Source organism: Podarcis pityusensis (assembly GCF_964106645.2).
Source record: "Podarcis pityusensis genome assembly, chromosome: 8".
NCBI lineage: Eukaryota > Metazoa > Chordata > Lepidosauria > Squamata > Lacertidae > Podarcis > Podarcis pityusensis.
In genome coordinates, this window is record NC_138033.1 from 88,993,438 (window position 1) to 89,014,077 (window position 20,640).

Sequence of the window (20,640 nt, forward strand, 5' to 3'; positions counted from 1 at the left end):
AACTCAGTGGTCCATCTAGCTTGTTATTGTCTACATACAGTGTTTCCCAAACTTGGGTCACCAGCTGCTTTTGGACAGTTCCCATCATCCCTGACCAATGGTCTTCTAGCTAGGGATGATGGGAGTTGCAGTCCAAAAACAGGCTGGAGACCCACGTTTGGGAAGCACTGGTCTACAATGACTGGTAGCAGCTTCCCAGGGTTGCAGGCAGGAGCCACTTCCCAGCTGCACCAGGGTATGGCAGGTGTTTAACCTGGAGCAGATGCTGTTATCACCGAGCTGGGATCCTTCCCTCTGGATCCAGTCAGCTTCTCCTCTCAGAGAGGAGGAGAAAGGCAAAGCCACACAGATGTTTCCCATGCTTTCTCCTCCCCTCTGCCATAGCTGCTCACTCCCTGGGTTAAGGCAGGTAAAGAGGAGAAGCAAGGGAGGAGGCTTCTGAGATTGGCAGTGTGGCCCCTGCTTGGTGCTGACCGCTGACACCAGTGATTGCAGCAAGCAGGGGAAGGGCTCAGCACCCCTTTCTCGGCCACTGCTCCTTTGCCTACACCACTTTCCTGCCCCCCACTTTCTCAGAAGACACAGGTTGTAACACAGAGACCTGCTGCCATCACACCTGGTTACCCCCCCCCCCCAGTTTGTGGGCTTTCAGCTGCACTTCCAGCCACTGGGGCTCAAATCCAGCCAGGGTCATATGGAGAGCGAGGCACACCTTCCCAGGACGGCTTAGAAGCACCTCCTAAACCATTGCTCACTTCAAGGGAAAAGGAGATGGGTTGCAGTCGCCAGACCGGCAGCATCACTCAGGGTCTACACAGGAACAATATTTAATGAACAATTTGACATTTACATCAGCATTGTGCAGCACAAGATCCTATGCACATTTACTCCTGATGTCAGTCCTGCCAAAGGGACTTACTCTCCGGTAGGTGCATGTAGGGTTGGAGATATTAGACGTGCAAAGCTCTTCACGTCATAATCCTTACAACCACCCGGTCAGGTAGGTCAGTACCTTTATTGCAATATGGGGAGTCAGGGTTGTCTGTGTGTGTGTGTGTGAGAGAGAGAGGCAGACAGAAGTCAGGGGCAAAGAATCTCTGGACCAGGGCCAAAACATGGCCTTCCCAGCCTCTCATTCTGACCTTCAGGATTCTCTGCAGGTCAGAACCCCTCTCCCCACCCACTATTGGCCGTCTTTGAGGGTTGTTGCCTGGCTGGAATGTGTCCTTGAACTTGCTTGATATTATTAATAATAATTTATTAAATTTACATTCCGCCCTTGCTCCCAAAGGAGCCCAGGGCAGCAATGACAATGGATGGACAACAGAGAGGGTTGTATTTGGGTATGTAGAAATTGGGACATTTTGTTGCACCCCTGATCTAAGAATGGCCTGCAGGGTGAAGAACTAATATGGCGCTATGACGGTCCTAGGCAGTTTTTCTAATCCATGCTGATGAAACCAGGCAAGCCTCCTCCCAGATAACCGTCCATTTCCCATCTGCAGTGGAATAATTGGGAGAGCCTGCTTTCTCCTTGTCCTGCACCTCCGATTTGGCCAGCTTCTGGCCGTCAAAGTCTCTCTGGTGCAGCCAACCCCAATTCTGCCATGAACCTCAAGAGCTTATGGCTTGGTTGCAAATGAAGATCAAATTGCACACTGCCAAAGTGTGGCATGTGGCATCGGCCACAGAACAATCTTTGCAAGAGCCGCCAGGAGAGCAATGGGTCAGAGTCATGATCTGGAGCTCAGCCGAGAGAGCTCAATCCAAAGCATCCCTACCAGTAGGCTTGGTCATCGGAGCGCCTCCAGGTGTGCAAGCGAGAGAGGACCAGAGCGGCAGCACGAGAGGTGCCCAGGGGCTCGCCAGCCGTGAAGGTGCCCTTTGCCAGACAGGAGAGTGCATTGGGAGGGGAAGGACGCATTACGGGGCGGATTCTGTAATTCTTCCCGTGGTTGTTGTCCCAATAGACTTTCTGGCCACAGTGGAAGGAAACACAGAACTCAATATTCCCGCAAGGAGCTGGTGCCTTTGGTAGGGCCACCTCAAAGGAGAAGACATCCGTGTCAGTGAGGCCGTATGTGTTGGGCATGTACTGGCAACAGACATCGCGGAAGCTCCTCCATGAATCAAAGGTGATGCGGATGTACACTTTCTTCTCAAAGCTGATGTTTCTGACTTTGATGGTCCCTGAAAGGGACTTCTCCTGGATCACACAGTTCTCCAGAGACACACAGCTGCTTTGCAAGCGGTTGTGAAAGGCTAAATAATCAGCAGAAGGTTGGGGAAAATCCAGCATGTATTTTTTCGTCTCAGGACGGGAGCCACGTAGCTTGTTCCGGAAGTTGGTCAGGTGAGACAGAGCTTGGTGCAAATCACACAGGTCCTCCTCAATCTTGGAGAAGATCCGGACAGCCGTGAGTGAAAAGCCCTTCATGTCAGCAAAGACCACCTTCTTCTTTTTCTTGCCACGGCAACCCTTGATGGCATCTCGCCTCTCACCTTCCAGGCAGTTGTTCAGGCAAGGGCGCAAAGGCTGGTGCCCAAGACCCTCCCGCAGCTCCTCGTAGGAATCCAGCAGCTTGCGAATGGGAGGGGTGTGGCTCAGGCAAAGCCTCATGGCCCGATCGACGGAGGTGGCTCGGGGCACCATCGCCCGCGTGCTGAACACCTGGAAAAGGCTGGAAGCCGGAGAAGGAGTTAGGGACTCACGTGGAAGCACCTAGCCAGGATCAGAGACAGCACAAGACTTGGCGTGACTTATTCCCCCTCAACATAGAGATTATTAATATACATATTCGGGGTGGATAACTCCACACAGATGATGTAGTAGAGAATGTGAGCATCCATTTCACTCCCAATACCTGTGATTGGAGGCTGGTGCATGTACACAAAAGCCTTCAGGCAGATATACAAGTACCAAAATAGCAGAAAGGCAAGTTTGCAACCACTCAGGGCCCCTTCCAGACATTTGTTGTTGTTGATTTGCAGCTTTCTTCTGCAAGATGCCGCTGATGCAATAATAGCACATCAATGGTGGATTTATACTGGACTGTCCACACATCATTCAGCTTTATTATCTGTTCTGCAATTCTTCCGCAGGGTTATCACATTCTAGTTGTCTGGAAGGGCACTCTTGTACTACAGCAGAACAAAAGAAGGACAACAAACAACAACAACCCTCTGGATATTTGTGGTATGCAAAGTTACAGGTTTTCAGTAGGAAGTTACCCATGTTAGATTTTTTTAGGTGGAGATGTCAAGGATTGAACCTGGAATCTTTGGCATGTCAAGCTGGCACTCAACCACTCAGATACTTTCCTATTTTGGCTATATCCCTGTGTTTCATCCCAGAAGATCAGGGCTGCCTCACGCTGTTTTATCTATGTGATAGATGCCAGCCCAAGGCCAACCAGGGAGCGGGGATTTGAACCTGGGTTTTGGCAGCAGGGATCACACCAAGGCACCAGTGTGACTGCAGCTGATAAAGTTAAGCCTACTTGCACCATGGCTAAAGATCACAACAAAATCAGTGGTCAGTCTCTAAGGCTGCACACACAACACCTGTTTAAAGCACACCCACACCCAAATCCTGATAACTGTAGTTTACCTTCCGCAGAGCTATAATTCCCAGCACCCTCAACAAATACAGTTCCCAGGATTGTTTGGGGTGGGTGCTTTAACTTTATGGTGTGCATGCAGCCAAATAAGGGAAACCCAGTGCTATCTGTCTTCAAAGGGCTACTTCTCTTGTGCCTTTAGCAGATTCTTGATGCCCAGAACTCAGAAGAGGCTCTCTGCAGCACAGAGATAAGCTTGACTCCCTGCTAAAATCTACACTGCAAGTCCCCTTAAAAGACACAGGGTGCAATGTTCCATGGAGAAGTTGGTGACCCCATCACCAATCCTACCACCTCCTCCCCTTATAAGGAGCAAATGCTTTTTTATTGAATTCAGCTCCCGACCTGGATGGTCAGACCGGCAACATTTCCACCTCCGAAAGCAACAGGGCTCTTCCTAAGAGTGGCTTTACCAAGAAAACCTGGAGGGGGTCCCTCCAACACGCCTCCAGCATTTGAGCGTTGCCCATTCTCCCCTCTTGCCGGCTCAACCCCCAATTTACACTGAAGTAGAAAGACAGTCCCGCGACCCAGAGGAAGCTGCCTTATACTGAGATGATTACTTAATTTATTCAGTTAATTCGATTTATACCATAAAGTGCTATTAATATCAGTGCAGCCAATCTGGCTCAGCAGCCTCAGTTCCAGCCTTCACCAACCTGGCGCCCTCCAGATGTTTCAGACTGTTATTAGGATAGTTAGTAGTACTACATTTATTTATATCCCACCCCCTGGGTCAGCCCAGAGGCGTCTCCCAGAAAGGCTTCCCTCTCCACTCCAGGGCTCGGTTCCAGACCTAACGGGAGCTGCCAGGATCTGGACTGGAGCCTTTCCGCCTGCTGCCAAGCAGGCATCCCCCTCGAAGCGCATCCCTGGCGGCCGCAGCGTTAGGAAGGGAAAAGTTGCCTCCATGGGAACCCAGTTATAGGCAGAGCTCAAGGGGAGAGGCTGCAGCGCCTGAAAAAGCGGCGCGCCCCAGACTGCTCCCTTTCCCCCTTCCTTTGCGCGCGTGTCCCGTTCCCACGACACTCACTCTCCGCAGCTCATCGCGCCGTCTGCAGCCACGGTCCCGGCTCGTGGGCTCGAGGCGCTCCCGAAATGAAGGAAGGAAGAAATGAATGAAGACGCTGGAAAGGGAGGAGGAGCCGATGCCTGCGTGACCACGCCCCCACCGCTCTGGCCACGCCCCTCCACCTGACCCAACTCTGCCACGTGCGCCTGGCTGGGCGGGGAGGAGGAGCAGCGGAGGCCCCTTGTGAGCATTGCCCAGCGCAACCCAAAGCGGCTTACAACCAACCAGACAGGTAACAGACAACCCACAACGTGGTTTGCATGCAAAAGCAAACCCCAGAGCACGTGCAGAGTGTATTTCCATAAGCAGCGAGGAACTTGCAGCTAAGGCTCCAAATCGTGGGCTGGGGAGGGAGAGGCTCTGCTCCCGAAGGCCATGGTTCTCACTCACCAATACATTTCCAAAGTGGCAGGCTGGTTTCGCAGCAAAAAAACAGACGGACAGCTAGCCAAGGAGTAGTGCCACAAATACAAGCAAGTTTATTATGGCAAAAGCGTCCGCGGGCCAGAATCTGCAGGGGGTGCCAGTTGGATTAGACTAGAGCGTCAGAGTAGGACCTGGGAGATCAGGGCTCAGATCCCCACTCTTAGCCACAAAGGTCACCGTGTGGCCTCTGGCCAGTCACTGCCTCTCAGTCTAACCTGCCTCACTGGATTGCAGTGGGGATTAAACAAAGAGAACAGGGTATGCCACCCTGGAGAAAAAGCTAGGGTGTAAATGTGATAAACACAACAAACAGCTCCCTTTCCACCTCAGTTTCCCCTAGCTGTAAAATGGGAGACAGTGCAAAAACAGGGCATGGCCTTTTGTGTGCTTTATATTTTCATATGAAATTAAGTAGCAGGAGGCAGCCCATGGCCAGCAGTTTGCTTTGCTGTGATAAGTGTAGGAAGTTGTGGGCCAGATGGAGGCTGGGCTGTTTAAAAGATCTGGAGTGTGTGTGTGTGGGGGGGGGGGTGAACTTTAAGGCAACGGCTGCAAAGAGCCACAGAGGGGTGCAAGCTCAGAATTCGCCTGCAAAGTTTTCCTCCACCCTTTGCCTCGCATGCAAAAAAGTGGCAACCTTATTTGGAAACTTGAGTCACAGGGTCAGGGAACCTTTATCAGGCCAGGGAGTCTATTTGCCCATAGGCAACCTCCTGCGGCCCCATGCCAACAGGTGTAAGCTCCCACCTTGCTGCAGCAGACATACCAGCTGTGCAAAAATGAGGTTTGTGGCACCAATATGGGCATTCTCCATCCTGGCAGGAAAGTGGCAGTTCAAGGACACTTATCAGCTGGGCAAAGGCCTTTGAGGGTGTGGAGCAGGGCTAGAGTGAGGCATGGCCTGGGGACTGTCCTGAGGGCCAGGCAGACCCCCTGGAGGGCTGTATTTGGGGCCCAGGCCCCCACCCCCTTAGTATGAAGCATTGCATTGCCAAAGCCTGGAAAAGAGGGGGACACCTTTGTTTAGGAAATTTTATATACTGCTTGGGATGTACAGGGTGTTAGTATTTCTGGTGGGGGACACATCCTGCTACTTCAGCAGTAGTTTGCCCACCTTTGGTTCCCACCCTGCACTTAGCTCTCACCTGTGGCTCCTAGAAGCTGTCGTGTCAGAAGGGGACAGCAGCCACAGCTGGGTACGGCTTGGACTGCCTGGCTAAACCAGGTGAGGGGATCTGATGGGATTGAGCAGATGAGACCAAGGACTCAGCTATACAGCTGCAAACAAAACTTTTTAAGTGCAATATACTATGAGATACTAGATGGCGATAGTGAGCCTTACAGAAAATTCAATGTATTTTCAAAAATGCTTTAAAAAAAAGCATTTTCATAATGTTTTTATATGTGCAGATTCCACCCACGAGTGGGTCCAACAGGCAAGAAGGCAGTTTTTGCAAGTGCTACAGAGGGAAGTGAAGGACAGATGGAGCTCATCCCATCGCCCAGCTGTGAGTCGTGAAGGCTGCTCCCTGCAAGGCCCTTTCCACCTGGCCTGGGGGTGGGGCCCAGACTCACCAGCCCCACTGAAGAGGCTCCTCATGAGGCCGGAGGAACATCACTATGCCTGGCAACAAATCCCACTTGTTGGATTCTTCTGCCCCATCTTTTTGTGCCTGCCAAACAGCTGTGTCATGCTTATAATATTTTATTCTCTTGTTAACTATGCTGTTTTAAATGTGCATTTTATATTTGACTTCACTTAGCAATGTTTTCTTTTGAAATGGTTAAGGTTTTGTTTTTTGTTAACTTTATGTTAAATATGTATTCTGTTGTGTTAAATATGTATGACCTGCTTTGTAATGTTTTATTTTGAAATCTTTGAGATGGTATATTGGTTTCCTGTTAATTGTGTTGCTTTGACTGTGTACTTTATATTTGACTTTCTTCAGAAATATTTGATTATGCATTGTTTTATTGAGGTTTAATATGCTGTAAACCACTTTGAGATTTTTCTTAAAAACATAAAGTGGTATAGAAATGAAATAATAAGAATAATAATCTAGAAGGAAAACTCTGGGCCGAAACCTCTGCTGCTTTGTGGGACATCTTTGGGAGCAGAGTCCCTCAGATGGGGACATTTGATGGCACCTTCTACGCCTCCTTACAGCAACTCCTACTTAATATATGTAATATTATACAGTCATACCTCATGTTGCATCTGCTTCAGGTTACGTCTTTTCAAGTTGCATCCCGCGGCAACCCAGAAGTTACTTCCAGGTTTTGCTGCTTGTGCATGCGCAGAAACGCTAAATTGCACAGCACTTCTGGATGTGAACGCTTTGAGTTGCGGACGTGCCTCCGGGATGGATTATGTCCGCAACTCGAGGTTCCACTGTATTTAATATATATAATATTAAAATCAACGATAAGCTAAAAACAAAAAACAAAAACAAAAAAACATAGTGGCATTCTGCATACCTGGGTAGGCTTGTCTGAACAAAGTTGTTACTTGCAGGTGCCAGAAAGTTTTAGACAGACGGTGCTGTCCTGGTGTCAATAGGCAGGGCATTCTGGAGTGCGGGTGCTGCCACACGAAAAGAGATCTTTCTTACAAATGCAAAAGGGGTATTTGGGCTGCTGTAACAGTGTCAGGGCTGCAGATCCAAGTGGTCAAGGGGGGTGTTCTGTGGGGTAAGGAGATCATGCAGGTGAACCAGTGCCAACTTGTTAAGGGCCGCATATACTAATAGTGGCACCTTGAACGTGCAACAGCAAATCAGCTGTTTTTTGAGAAAGGGCCCTACTTCTGTGGTAGAGCTCATGTCTTGGATGCAGGTCCTGGGCTCCATTCGTAGCCACTTCAAGCAGAGCTGGGAGTCCCACACTCAAAATGCCAGACAGTGCAAACAATATTGATCTAGATGAGCCAGTGCCCCGACTCTGGAAGGTCGCTTGCTATGCTCAAGGGACTTTGCTGGCCTCCAGCAGACCTTGGACTGGAAGAGCAAGGCCCCCACGTCCTCTAATTAGCCTCGTGCTGCTGGCTAATCCTCCAGGCAAGCAGCCTTGACGTGAACACAGGAGACAAAGCTGCTAAAAACAGCGGCTGGCCATGCGCCGCCCTCTCCCAAGTGTCCACCTGGACAGTGACCGGCAAACGCTGGGTCAGAGGGATTCCCGGTGCCCCGTGAAAGTCCATGGGAAACCACTCCGCAGAATTCCCTGCGCTGTCCCCTTTGCAGCGGCCATTCCTTCCCCACACGCTAACCAAGCCGACCACCAAGGAAGCCAATTGCCCAAAGGCTTCTGCTGCCTCGAACTTCTTGCTGCGTCCTCACTTGACCCCACGGCAACATCAGAAGCAAGGGCACCTGAAAGTGTTTTGTGGGAAGGACCCACAGCTGAGCAGTGTGGCACCTACTTTGCCACAGTTTAAGTTCTGAAACCCAAGAAAGCTGCTGCCAGTCAGTGTAGACAATACTGAGGTAGATGGACTGAGTAAGGCACCTTCCTATGTTCCTACAATCAGGTGAGTATTATTATCATTAATTAAATTTGTATATATACCATCCCTTATCCAAAGATCACAGGACACTTCACAAGATAAAAATACAAAATGAGAACACAAAAAGACCGTTGATCTAGCTCAGTATTGCCTCCACTGACTGGAACCAAGTGGCTTAGAAAGAGGGCAGGCCCTGAACAGAGGGCAAGAACAATGCCCCTGCGGACACCTCCCCAACCAGGAATCTGCTTCCAGGACCTCTGTGTGCCAAGCAACTGCTCTGCCCCTGACCTATGGCCCTTCCCAACACCCAGTGCGAGGGCAGCGCTGATGCGTGGTTAGGGATGGATGGAGAACGCCCTTGAAAGAGGTGGAAACAATGGACCCTCCTGGAACAAGCTGCTCTGCTTTAATGTCCTCAAAAGTTGTTTCTGGCCCTGCAAGAAGCGACTGGTGTTTTCTGACGTCACCCAGGGAGCTACTGCAGAAGTCAAGCTGAAAAGGAAGGGATGCTGGGCCCAGTCATCGCCTTGGAGGAGGCACACCTTCCTTCCAGGCACACTTGGCAGGCACAGTTCTCTCAGCTTCTGCAGGAACTGGGCAGCAATGCCCAGAACAGATCCAGTGAAACATTGCCATCTTCTGGAGATGCAACAGCAGCTGTGCCTCTTTTTGAAGCCAGACCGCCTAGGAAGTCAAGCTTCCCCACCTCCAAAATCCTCTTTCCAGGGATAACAGCCCTTCTTTCCTGTCTGCTGGGGACATTCCCCCTGACATGATCTCAAGTTGCTATTTTAGCTTTATCAAGAGTCGTCCAGATGCCAGCAAGCCAAGGGAGGTGAATTACCAGGAACTAGACAGAGATGGTCACCAGGCAGTCCTTTTGATGTGGGATAAATATTCGCTTCAGCATTTGCAAGGATGTCCAAGCATCTGCATGCTGCTTAGATGAGCTGAACTGCCCCAGAAGCCACCAGGGGAGCAATGGTTTGGTATCTGATCAGATGCTGAGAGTCTTCATCCAGGTCAATCACATATTCTCTGAAAGAGACAGAGCATAATAAGGTTAGGTAAGGTTGCAAACCTATGTACACTTACTTTTGAGCATAGTAGGAATTTCTTCCTAATTAGAGATATGTTGGATTGATAGTACTGTGTCCAGTTCTGGGCACCACAGTTCAAGAAGGACATTGACAAACTGGAACGTGTCCAGAGGAGGGCAACCAAAATGGTCAAAGGCCTGGAAACGATGCCTTATGAGGAACGGCTAAGGGAGCTGGGCATGTTTAGCCTGGAGAAGAGGAGGTTAAGGGGTGATATGATAGCCATGTTCAAATATATAAAAGGATGTCACATAGAGGAGGGAGAAAGGTTGTTTTCTGCTGCTCCAGAGAAGCGGACACGGAGCAATGGATCCAAACTACAAGAAAGAAGATTCCACCTAAACATTAGGAAGAACTTCCTGACAGTAAGAGCTGTTCGACAGTGGAATTTGCTGCCAAGGAGTGTGGTGGAGTCTCCTTCTTTGGAGGTCTTTAAGCAGAGGCTTGACAACCATATGTCAGGAGTGCTCTGATGGTGTTTCCTGCTTGGCAGGGGGTTGGACTCGATGGCCCTTGTGGTCTCTTCCAACTCTATGATTCTATGATTCTATGATTCTATGATTTGCATGCTAGTTACTTGGAATTTATTAAACTGAACTAGGGCACTAATTTCCATCTCCTCTCTCTCTGAGGTCACTGTGAAAATATATTTTCAAATGTCAAAGATCTGCAAGTATTTACACACACTTACAACAGGGTGGAGAACCCATGTCGCTCTGTATATTGTTGGCCTCCAACTGCCATCCTGTAAGCCTGGCCAGGGATAAGGTGGGAACTGTCGGCCAACATCTAGAGAGCCACAGGTTCCCCAGCCTCTCTCAAAAACCGTCAAGCCTTTCCAAGCAGAAGGACTGGAAGCCTCACAAATCAGGCTTAACACCCACGACATATTTAAAGAAATCCATTTCCATTGGCATTCAGATACATACGGCCCCTGGCAGTGGAGGAAAAACAGAGACAGCCGCTGTGGCCAGAAGCCCGTGAGAGATGGGTGAATACAGAATAAGGCTCATTCATTTTCAAAGCCATCCAGGTTTGTGGCCCTTGCTTCATATTGCAGCAGCAAGTTCCACATTTTCACTATTTGCTGTGTAACGAAGGAAGCAGGGGAGCAACGGCCAAAGCCTACTGGGCTGCTCCTGAGAAAGCTGACGATCTGTTGTTTTTACCCTGCTTTTCTGTCCATGGACATACAAAGCAGTTTGCAATTCTCAAATCAACTATAACAAAACCCTGAAACATAAACAGCCATCCTTGTTTAGAAAATAACATTTAAGACAGCAGCTGATGGAAGCCAACCAAGCAACTTTAGTGGTTTAGCTCAGCCTCAGTGCACAAAGCCCAAGAAGTCGCTACAATCCTGCCTGTTGTGTAAGCCGCTAGAGGTTTCAAAAAGGCAAAGGGACATGCCGAATATCAGCTGCAAGGAAGCAAAGAGACACACCCAGCAAGCAGATGCAAAGGCTTCTCTTTTTCAGAAGTCGTGCACCTTGTTGGAGGCTCCTTGGGAACAATGGCTTGAACAGGAGTTTGTCCTGCTGGGGTGGACGGGAGTAGCAGCCTTAAACACCTGGAAAGTACCAGGCTGGGAAAGGCTGGTGGAGGGAACTTCTCTGGGGAGATCGTTTGGATGCTGGTGTTTGGGCTCATCCCTTCCTTTTTGGGGTACTGATAAGCTCAGCAAGCTCCATTCTTGGGAGTCTCTTTCCTACCTCTGCTCATCAGTCTCTGGTTCCACCAGGATATTCTCCTGTCTCTCTTTCACCCGCAGGAATACGAAGGAATCCAGATTCGGTTTGGGTACTGTAAGGAAACACACAGAGAGGGAAAGGCTTCTCCATCAAAATTGTCTGCAAAGCACTCCTCCAAGGGGAGACTCACTCCATCATCTGGGAGTGAGACAGATTGACTTCTCTGGAGACTTCAAGGAGCGTGACTAACAAGTACAGCACCATCCAGAGCGGGGACTGGGAAACGGAGTATCAGAATGACGGAATATTGGGGCAGATCTTGATGAATTGCTTTACAGTGCAACCAAAAAGCCTTATATCCAAAAGCCTTATAAATTCCTGACAGATGCTTTGAAAAGTAATCACATCCCAAATAGATGGGAATTCCCGGAAGGGGTATCTTTTACGTATAAAGGTAAGAAACAAAGGTGCAGAGATACATCGGAAGTGGAGAAATTCTGGAGAAAGTCTAAAAAACAACTAGGAGAAGCGGAGCCCTTGACAGGAGAAGGGGAGGAAACTCCCTAGGATACAGGTGAAAAATAAGAAGAGATACAAAAGCAACAAGATTCATAATTCAATAATTAGAAATAATAAAATTATAACATAAATCAGAATGGCAGATTCAAAAGTATAAATATGACGTTGATATGAGAACAGAACAATAAGAATATGATTTAAAGATACCAAAAAGTTGAGAAAAGAGTAGAAGAAGCAGGAGAAGATATTACGTTAAAATAAACCAGAAGAGGAAGTTGAGGGAAGTCATACGGGGGGAGGGGGAAACTGGGGAATGATATTATTGTTATATAATGTGACATTTTGATGTTTAAAAATGTATAACCCAATAAATTTTTTAAAGGAATTTTAACTTTCTTTAAAATAGTGGATAACTTTAATTTGATTGGTATTTGGAGATTTAAACACCCACTGGAGAGAGAATTTACATTTTTCTCAGAACTGTATTGGTCTAGCGGAAGAATTGACTCAGTATGGCTCTCTAGAGAATTATCAATACAAACCAAAAAAATAGAGAGACAACCAAGCACACTTTCAGACCATAATTCTTTAATACTCGAATTAAAAGGAGAAAAAGATTGCCTGTTTAGATGGAGATTAAATGAAGGACTTTTAGATAATCAAAATGTTTTACAAAAAGCAGAAAAAGTCCTGAGGGATTATTCTGAATTAAATTTAAATCAAGAAACAGATATAAAGATGGTCTGGGATGCCAATAAAGCTGTAATGAGAGGCTATTTTATCCAACAAAATGCCTACCAGAAAAAGATTAGAGAAGAGAAATACTGGAAGAATTGATTAAAAATAAGAAACGGTTAAAAAAACTGGGAAAGAATCAATAAAACAAATAATAAAAACGTTACAATATTCCAGAGAACAGGATCACACTTCAAAACGACCTTGACAGATTAGAGAACTGGGCCAAAACAAACAAGATGAATTTTAACAGGGAGAAATGTAAAGTATTGCACTTGGGCAAAAAAAATGAGAGGCACAAATACAAGATGGGGGACACCTGGCTTGAGAGCAGTACATGTGAAAAGGATCTAGGAGTCTTGGTTGACCACAAACTTGACATGAGCCAACAGTGTGACGCGGCAGCTAAAAAAGCCAATGCAATTCTGGGCTGCATCAATAGGAGTATAGCATCTAGATCAAGGGAAGTAATAGTGCCACTGTATTCTGCTCTAGTCAGACCTCACCTGGAGTACTGTGTCCAGTTCTGGGCACCACAGTTCAAGAAGGACACTGACAAACTGGAACGTGTCCAGAGGAGGGCAACCAAAATGGTCAAAGGCCTGGAAACGATGCCTTATGAGGAACGGCTAAGGGAGCTGGGCATGTTTAGCCTGGAGAAGAGGAGGTTAAGGGGTGATATGATAGCCATGTTCAAATATATAAAAGGATGTCACATAGAGGAGGGAGAAAGGTTGTTTTCTGCTGCTCCAGAGAAGCGGACACGGAGCAATGGATCCAAACTACAAGAAAGAAGATTCCACCTAAACATTAGGAAGAACTTCCTGACAGTAAGAGCTGTTCGACAGTGGAATTTGCTGCCAAGAAGTGTGGTGGACTCTCCTTCTTTGGAGGTCTTTAAGCAGAGGCTTGACAACCATATGTCAGGAGTGCTCTGATGGTGTTTCCTGCTTGGCAGGGGGTTGGACTCGATGGCCCTTGTGGACTCTTCCAACTCTATGATTCTATGATTCAATGATAATAAATCAGGAGATAGAGTAGAAAATAAAAAGGATGAAACAGAAAATTTTTGAATATGGCAACAAGCCAGGTAAGTTACTGGCATGGCAGTTAAGGTAAAAACAGGGCGCAAATTTAATAAACAAATTAAATATAGAGGGGAAAGTAACAGACAATCTGAAAGATAAGATTGCAATTTGTAAGGTATTATACAGATCTATACAGAGCAGGTACTGAAAATAAAGAGAAAATTGAAGAATATTTAAGCAAAATAAATTACCAAAAATTGCAAAAGAAAAAAATGATTTTTTTAAATGCGCCAGTAATGGTGCTGGAGGTGCAAGATGAAGTTAAATAAGCTAAAATAGGTAAAATGCTAGGACCAGACGGATTGTCAGCAAAGTATTATAAAAAAATTACAAGACTTTCTGGTACAACTGCTTGCAGATGTAATGAATGAGATTTTAAATATTGGGAAAGTACCAGAGTCTTGGAAAGAGGCCTATACAGTGGTACCTCGGGTTACAGACGCTTCAGGTTACAGACTCTGCTAACCCAGAAATAGTACCTCGGGTTAAGAACTTTGCTTCAGGTTGAGAACAGAAATCGCGCGGCAACGGGAAGCCCCATTAGCTAAAATGGTACCTCAGGTTAAGAACAGTTTCAGGTTAAAAACGGACCTCCGGAACGAATTAAGTTCTTAACCCGAGATACTACTGTATTACTTTGATTCCAATGCACAATATGGATGTACTTTTAATCAAAAATTACAGGCCAATTTCTTGATTAAATAATGATTACAAATTATTTGCCAATATACTTGCAAACTGAATGAAAAGGGTTAATGGATTTAATTCATATTGATCAGGCCGGTTTCTTACCAGGCCGCCAGATGAAGGACAACATAAGGAATATAATTGACATTATAGAATATGGGCAGGAATGAAAAACAAGTAGCATTAATGTTTATAGATGCAGAGAAGGCCTTTGATAATATTTCATGGACTTTTAAGAAGAAGACAATAGAAATGATGAACTTTGGGGAGGCATTCAGCAGAGGTATTGAAGCAATTTACTCAGATCAACAGGCTATGCTGACTGTGAATAATGTGATAACTGAAAAATGCAAAATAACAAAGGGGACAAGGTAAGGGTGTCCCCTGTCACCGTTATTGTTTATTTTAGTGTTAGAAACCCTGGCGAGAAACCTAAGATTTGATGAGACAATAAGAGGTAGGAAGAAAAGCATATAAACTAAAAGCTTTTGCAGATGACCTTGTGATTACTGTAGAAGATCCCAAGAGCAGTATACCAAAGGTTTTGGAGAGGATCCTGGAATTTGATCAGGTATCAGGTTTCAAATTAAATAAAAATAAGCTCTTGGTGGAAAACATGACAGGGCAATATAAAAAGGACTTACAACAAACTACGGATTTAAATATAGCTAAAAAAGCTAAGTATTTAGGTGTATGGTATACAGCGAAGAATATAAATATATATAAATACAATTGTGTAAATATTTGGAAAGAAATAAAGAGGAACCTAGAGATTTGGGGAAGGATGCATTTATCTTTTTGGGGAAGAATATCACTGATAAAAATGAATGTTTTGTCAAGAATGTTATTTCTATTTCATCTAATACCTGCGATCAGCGGTGCAGGACACTTCAAGGAATGGCAAAAAGATCTTTCCAGATTTATATGGCACGGGAAGAAACCAAGGAAAAAATATAAACTGTTAAGAGACACCAAGGAAAGACTGGGCTTCGCCCTGCCAGATTTAAAATTATATTATGAAGCGTCCTGTATCTGTTGGTTCAGGAATGGATAATTTTGAAAAATGCAGGTATTTTAGACTTAGGGCAAGATAACAGATTTGGATGGCATGTATATTTATGGTATGAAAAAGCAAAGGTACATAAAGGACCGCATAGAGACCATGTGGTAACTTCCAGACGTTGCTCTGATCCCCAACTCCCCACCCACCCAGTCCAGCTTGGCCAGCGGTCAGTGACGATGGGACCTGGAGCCCCACAACAGCTGGAGAGCATCACGTTGCCAACCCTGTAAGCCCCTCGGAACAAGGACCTGCCTCTTAACTTCTGCAAAGCCACGTGGTGGGGAGTATTTGGATGGCCCACTGCCAAGTCCAGCCTTGCTTACCAGACTTCAGGAGATCCACCTTCTGCAGGTTGGGAGGCATGTGCTTCAAGGCCACATTTCTGAGATGAGCCTCGATGTTTGCCATGTACCTGCAAGAAAGTCACAGTCGTGGGCTTTTCCTGGGAAAGGGAGAAGCGTCAGAGCGGCACAAGCATGCAGCCATCCCAAGAACAAGGAGCAGCCAAGAAGCAGGGGGTCTCCTCCTTCTGCCCCTCCCAAACTCTGTGAGGGGAGGGAATCTCCAAACAACTCTCAGCTCCCTTAACCTATGGCTTGGGGGAAGCCATGACTGTTTAAAGCGGCATTGCAGCAGCTTAAAGGTGTGGTGCAAAGGGGGGGGGAGCCTCTTGTGCCCGTGTAGAACTCAGCAGGGAGGAGTCTGGGGACCAAGTGAGAATTAGCTGGCCCCATCCGCCGTCGGCCCAGTCCCAACTCTTACCAGCCACCATGGCATCCTCAGATGCTTTTACCTGGCTGGATCTGCGGCAATGCGGACCTGGACTGAGAGACATGGGTATGGGGTGTGTAGAAAGCTTTGGCTTTTGTACGGTTGGATTCTGCCAATGGTATTCACATGAGCTGTGGGCTGTACCAGCAACATTTGTTGCTGGTACAGCCCACCACTGGAAGGTCATCCATGAGGGAATGTGGCCCCCTCCCCCTGCCACTATAGAGCATGCTGTTGTTAAAGGCACAGGAGCCGGCCAGCCTTTCTTTCTGATTAGTTGGCAACCCTAGTTTTGCGTCTGTATGTTAAATTTTTGGCAGCTAGTCCAGGCCACCTGGAAGATGCACAATGCAACTGAAATTAAGAACACAGAAATGAGGGGCGAGAGCCACCCGTTGCTTTCACCTTCCTGCCTCCCCATGGCCCACTCACTCACTCTTTGGCAAAGGCAAACTCTTCCGGTGATAGGAGGGCTGGCTCCCCCTCTGCCCGAGTCTTCTCCTTCTCCAGGACATGGGGAAAGTATTTCTCAATCTGCAAGCGGAAATAAATGGCGTAAGAACTGCTAAGCGGGCTACATGCTGCAACAGACTTGGACATGGCAATAATAGAGAAGGAACCTGGGACCTCTTGCAAGCAAGGCCCCATGAGCTCTGCCCCTCATTTTATTGCTACTGCTGTACACACACACGATTCCTCTTCTGAGGACCAGCAAAGGTTTCCAAATATTCTTCAAAGGCTATCCCGTGCATAACATATTGCAGCAGTTGATCAGAGGTTACCAAGGCTAGCCCTCCACGGCCCTTTAGCCTCCCTGCACACTCCCTCTGTCTGTCTCTCTCTAGAGAGAAGGGAGGCTGGAAGCACTTGCCAATTCTGGCTGAAAATATGGGAGATCATTCTCTACCTTACTAAGCTGTACAACAGGTAGCAGAAGACACACAAAGAAAGTTGATGTGACATGTGACCTCTGCATGGAAATCACGTTCACAGCGACTCACCTATTTAGAGCAGAGAGCAGCACCTCTAAGCAAAACGCAGCTGGCCCTTACCTTCCGTAGGCGGCAGCGCAGGTAGCTGCTGAGGATGTAACGGATCCTCTCGACCTCCATGCGGTGAATGCTGACCTTGAGATCACCTCTCTCGGCCCGTTTCAGATTCGCCTCCTGTCACACACACAAAATCAGAAGTTCTGCACCGAGGAAGAAGGCACAGTCGGCCAAACCCTTTCGTCTGCGCAGCTGCGACATTCGCTCACATGGAAGGACGCAGGGGGAGAAATTGATGCCCAGCCTCCAGCTGTTCCCATTCCTTGGTCACACCACAGTGTGATGCAGTGTGCCTCCTTCAAAGTAAGACACAGACTCCCTAACATGGGGATAGTGAATCAAGACATACACCCTTAAGGAAGGGCAGCTAACCCATAGCCTGAAGGTTATGTACAGTCCCTCTAAGGTTATGTACTGGCCCCCATGAGACCTCCTGTAATGCGTCAATTACAAAAAGATTTTTTAAAAATAGCTCTTATGGGCCTTCCCACTGTGAGGCCATAGAAATTTTGTGCTGACCCTGTGCAATTTTTTTTAAAAAAGTAATACAGGCGGCCACTGTTCCTGGCCCCCTGTGCGTCGGCGGAGTATGCAATTGGCCACTCACCTTGCCCCTGTTCTGCCCTCTTCTACCCACATGCTGGCAGTTGTGTGCCAACTGGATGCATGCAAAATTGTCGCCGCCTGCAATTACTTCTTAAAAAACCAAACAAACCCGATTGCTTCCGTACGTTCCTCACTATGACGAGAAATGTTTCTGGTGCTGTACACCCACCCACCCACCCACCCACCTAACTTTCCCGTTTGAAAAACTTATGCAAGCATGAGACATACATCTCTCTCTATGCATAAAGTAAATTATTTCTTTATACAGGAACCCGATGCCCACCAAAAGGTCATTGTAGCCCCTCAATATCTGTCCATTTTAAAGGGCCTTTTTTTTTTTTTTTTTTTTGCTGGCCATTCCCATGCCTCCTGCTCTGATTCTGCAATGCCAAAGGAATTTACCGGCCTTATACAGACTCAAACCATTGATGCATACTGCCTTGTCCTGTATTGTGTCCAGGGACTGACAATGGCTCTCCAGGGTTTCAGACAGGGAATATCTCCAGTCCTACCTGTGATGTCTTTGAGGACCAAACCTGGGACCAGACTCTGCATGCAAAGAAGATGCTCTGCCTTAGGGCTACAGCCTTTCCCCACAATGTAATGGGGGTGTCTTTTAGAGTGACCAAAGTCAATTTTACATGTGGCCCCCAGAAGGATGGCTGCCTGCCTGCGGATCCATGTGGCCTCGGCCCTCAAAGGGTTAGCCACGCCTGCCTTAAGCGTTCATCTGGGCATGGCTTTTTCCAAACAAACAGAGTTAAGGTCCCTCCCATCCGCCCCACATATTACCATGTGCTCCAGTTGCTCGACCACACAGTCCACCACTTCTGACTTGCTCTCCAGCAGCTCAGGGGAAAACTTCTCATTCATCCAGGCCTGGAGAGCAGAAACAGCCAATGGGCATTGCGGTGGTGGTACCAATTTTCCCAGCCTCCTTTATAACACCCTGAATTCAAGGTCCTTACAAGACTGCGGCGCAAATTTGCATATGGTTATCTATGCACACAGATGCAAATTTAAGTCATGCTTTTCAATGGATTTGTGGGAGAGGCTGGGGCTGTCATTGGTTTCCTCTGCTTTTGTTCTTGTTTCTCCTTATGTCTTTTGGGGTTTTATCTTGTGTTTTTGAGCTGTGAACCACCCTGAGGTCTCTGGATATAGAACTTTAGCAAATAACAAGTAACATATAATATATAAGCGCGCACACATGCTCATGGACATGGTTTTATCTAAACCACTTTGTGGGTTTTGTTGCTTTAGTAGCATACAAGCAATGAGGGTTTCGGGTGCATCACCACTGGGCACCCCGCTGACCCCGCACTCTGCGGCTCTTGCCCGTGTAAATCTCGCGAAAGGATGGGGAGCCCGCGGAGGGGAGAGGCTCGGGGCTCCCGCAGAGGCGCCCGCTTGGCCGCGGAGATCCAGGCCGCCCTTGGCCAGGGGCTCCCCGGGCGGTCGCCAGCCTCGTCTGCCGGGACTCCCCGCTCGGGCCGAGGCCCGCCGCCCCGACGGGAATGCGGCCTCGGCGGCGCCCGGGCCCCCGCAGCCCCCGGAGCGGCCTCGCGGGCAAAGTCAGCCCGCCCCCCCGGGACCCAGGCGCCCGCGCCTCTCCCACCTGCTCCAGGCTCCGGAGCAGCTCCGCCGGGGTCAGCAGCACCTCCTCGCCCGAGTCCGCCATGGCGCCGCGCGGGAAAAGCCGGAGCGCCCCGCCCCGGACGAAGAGGCCTCTTCAAGGCGCCGCCGCCGCCGCCGCCGCCGCCGCCCGGCCTTTCCTCCCGGCAGCGGGACCCCGAGCCTGCCGGGCGAGCGCGAAGATTCAAGGACCGCCGCAGAAACGTTGACACATATATTATGAATTACTCAATTAATTAATTCACCCGCAGATAAGAAGATGAGAGCCTGGACAGAGGATGGCTTGCTTCATGGGATCAGGAAGAGATGAAGCAGCAGCGCTGTCCCTGGAGCCTATTCTAAAGTACTGTAGTTGCTTCTGCGTTAGAAATGACAGCTGGAAGTGGTGTCTTTTTGTTTTCCTGGGTATTGTTTATCAATTAAAACAAAAAGGTGAACAAATTTGTATCCTGAAAGTGTGGCTCAGAGAAATAAGTTGAAGAGTCACTGCCCTAGGGCGGGATGGGGAGAGAACACCCAGCAGCACCTTTTAACTTAGGGTTACCAGATGTCCCAGTTTCCCGGGGACAGTCCCCGGATTTGCAAATAAGTCCCCAGACAAATTCCATCCCCGGAATGTCCCCAGATTTCATCAAACGTCCCCGGGAAACGCAGTCTCAGCAGCCCGGAGCAGTTGGCTCTGTCTGGCTTCAGGAGCTGCTTGGAGGTCCCCATATGGTGGTGGTGCAGGGGCTCCAAGATGCACCTTCCGGGCTGCCTCCACCTTCCCTGACCCCAGCAACTCAGCTGGGAAGGGAGGCTTCACGCTGCCCATCAGAGCTTGCGTGCAAGCAGGAATGGGATTGGGGCTGCTCCGATGGGAAGAGAGGCATCGCGCTGCCCAAGCCTTCGGCCCTCCTTTGCCTTTCACATTCCATTCCCCACCACCACCGAAGAACCAACAACTCAGGGGCTGCATAGGCTCATGGAGAAAGGAGATAGAAGCCTCAGAGGAAGGGGAAACGTGGCAGTTGAGGTCAAGGTGGCGGCCGCCCCTCTGCCACCGCCATTGCTGCAGCATCAATGTCCCA

General features: G+C 48.2%; 2 protein-coding genes across 3 annotated transcripts; both read right to left on the reverse strand.

The window, feature by feature from the left end:
* Positions 1 to 811: 811 nt before the first annotated feature.
* LOC308482944 (protein phosphatase 1 regulatory subunit 3C-B-like) lies at positions 812 to 6,529 on the reverse strand. Its single transcript, XM_081016464.1, has 2 exons — positions 4,654 to 6,529; positions 812 to 2,681 (listed from the first exon to the last, which is right to left on the reverse strand). Exons 1-2 carry the CDS (start codon positions 4,881 to 4,883, stop codon positions 1,778 to 1,780), a joined length of 1,134 nt encoding a protein of 377 aa, XP_080872590.1. The 5' UTR covers positions 4,884 to 6,529; the 3' UTR covers positions 812 to 1,777.
* A 2,481-nt stretch (positions 6,530 to 9,010) lies between these two features.
* Positions 9,011 to 20,265, reverse strand: GINS4 (GINS complex subunit 4). 2 transcript variants are annotated; one of them, XM_081016470.1, is made up of 7 exons: positions 19,554 to 20,250; positions 18,728 to 18,814; positions 17,333 to 17,446; positions 16,717 to 16,814; positions 15,833 to 15,921; positions 11,439 to 11,529; positions 9,011 to 9,664 (listed from the first exon to the last, which is right to left on the reverse strand). In XM_081016470.1, the coding sequence occupies exons 1-7, from the start codon at positions 19,614 to 19,616 to the stop codon at positions 9,568 to 9,570; spliced, it is 639 nt and encodes a 212-aa protein (XP_080872596.1). In that variant the 5' UTR covers positions 19,617 to 20,250; the 3' UTR covers positions 9,011 to 9,567. The 2 variants fall into 2 exon arrangements, with proteins under 2 accessions (XP_080872596.1, XP_080872597.1); XM_081016471.1 differs by lacking the exon at positions 18,728 to 18,814 and having other exon boundaries at positions 19,554 to 20,265.
* Positions 20,266 to 20,640: the final 375 nt, after the last annotated feature.

Excerpts from the sequence above, each read along its gene's own strand:
- LOC308482944 (XM_081016464.1), bottom strand. The coding sequence starts at position 4,883 with ATGCTCACAAGGGGCCTCCGCTGCTCCTCCTCCCCGCCCAGCCAGGCG. Across the intron at positions 2,682-4,653 it reads GGCGCGATGAGCTGCGGAGA|CCTTTTCCAGGTGTTCAGCA; the intron begins GTGAGTGTCGTG and ends TCCGGCTTCCAG.
- GINS4 (XM_081016470.1), bottom strand. The coding sequence starts at position 19,616 with ATGGCGGACTCGGGCGAGGAGGTGCTGCTGACCCCGGCGGAGCTGCTC. Across the intron at positions 15,922-16,716 it reads GAGTTTGCCTTTGCCAAAGA|GTACATGGCAAACATCGAGG; the intron begins GTGAGTGAGTGG and ends ACTTTCTTGCAG. Across the intron at positions 9,665-11,438 it reads CCAGAGACTGATGAGCAGAG|AGAATATGTGATTGACCTGG; the intron begins GTAGGAAAGAGA and ends TGTCTCTTTCAG.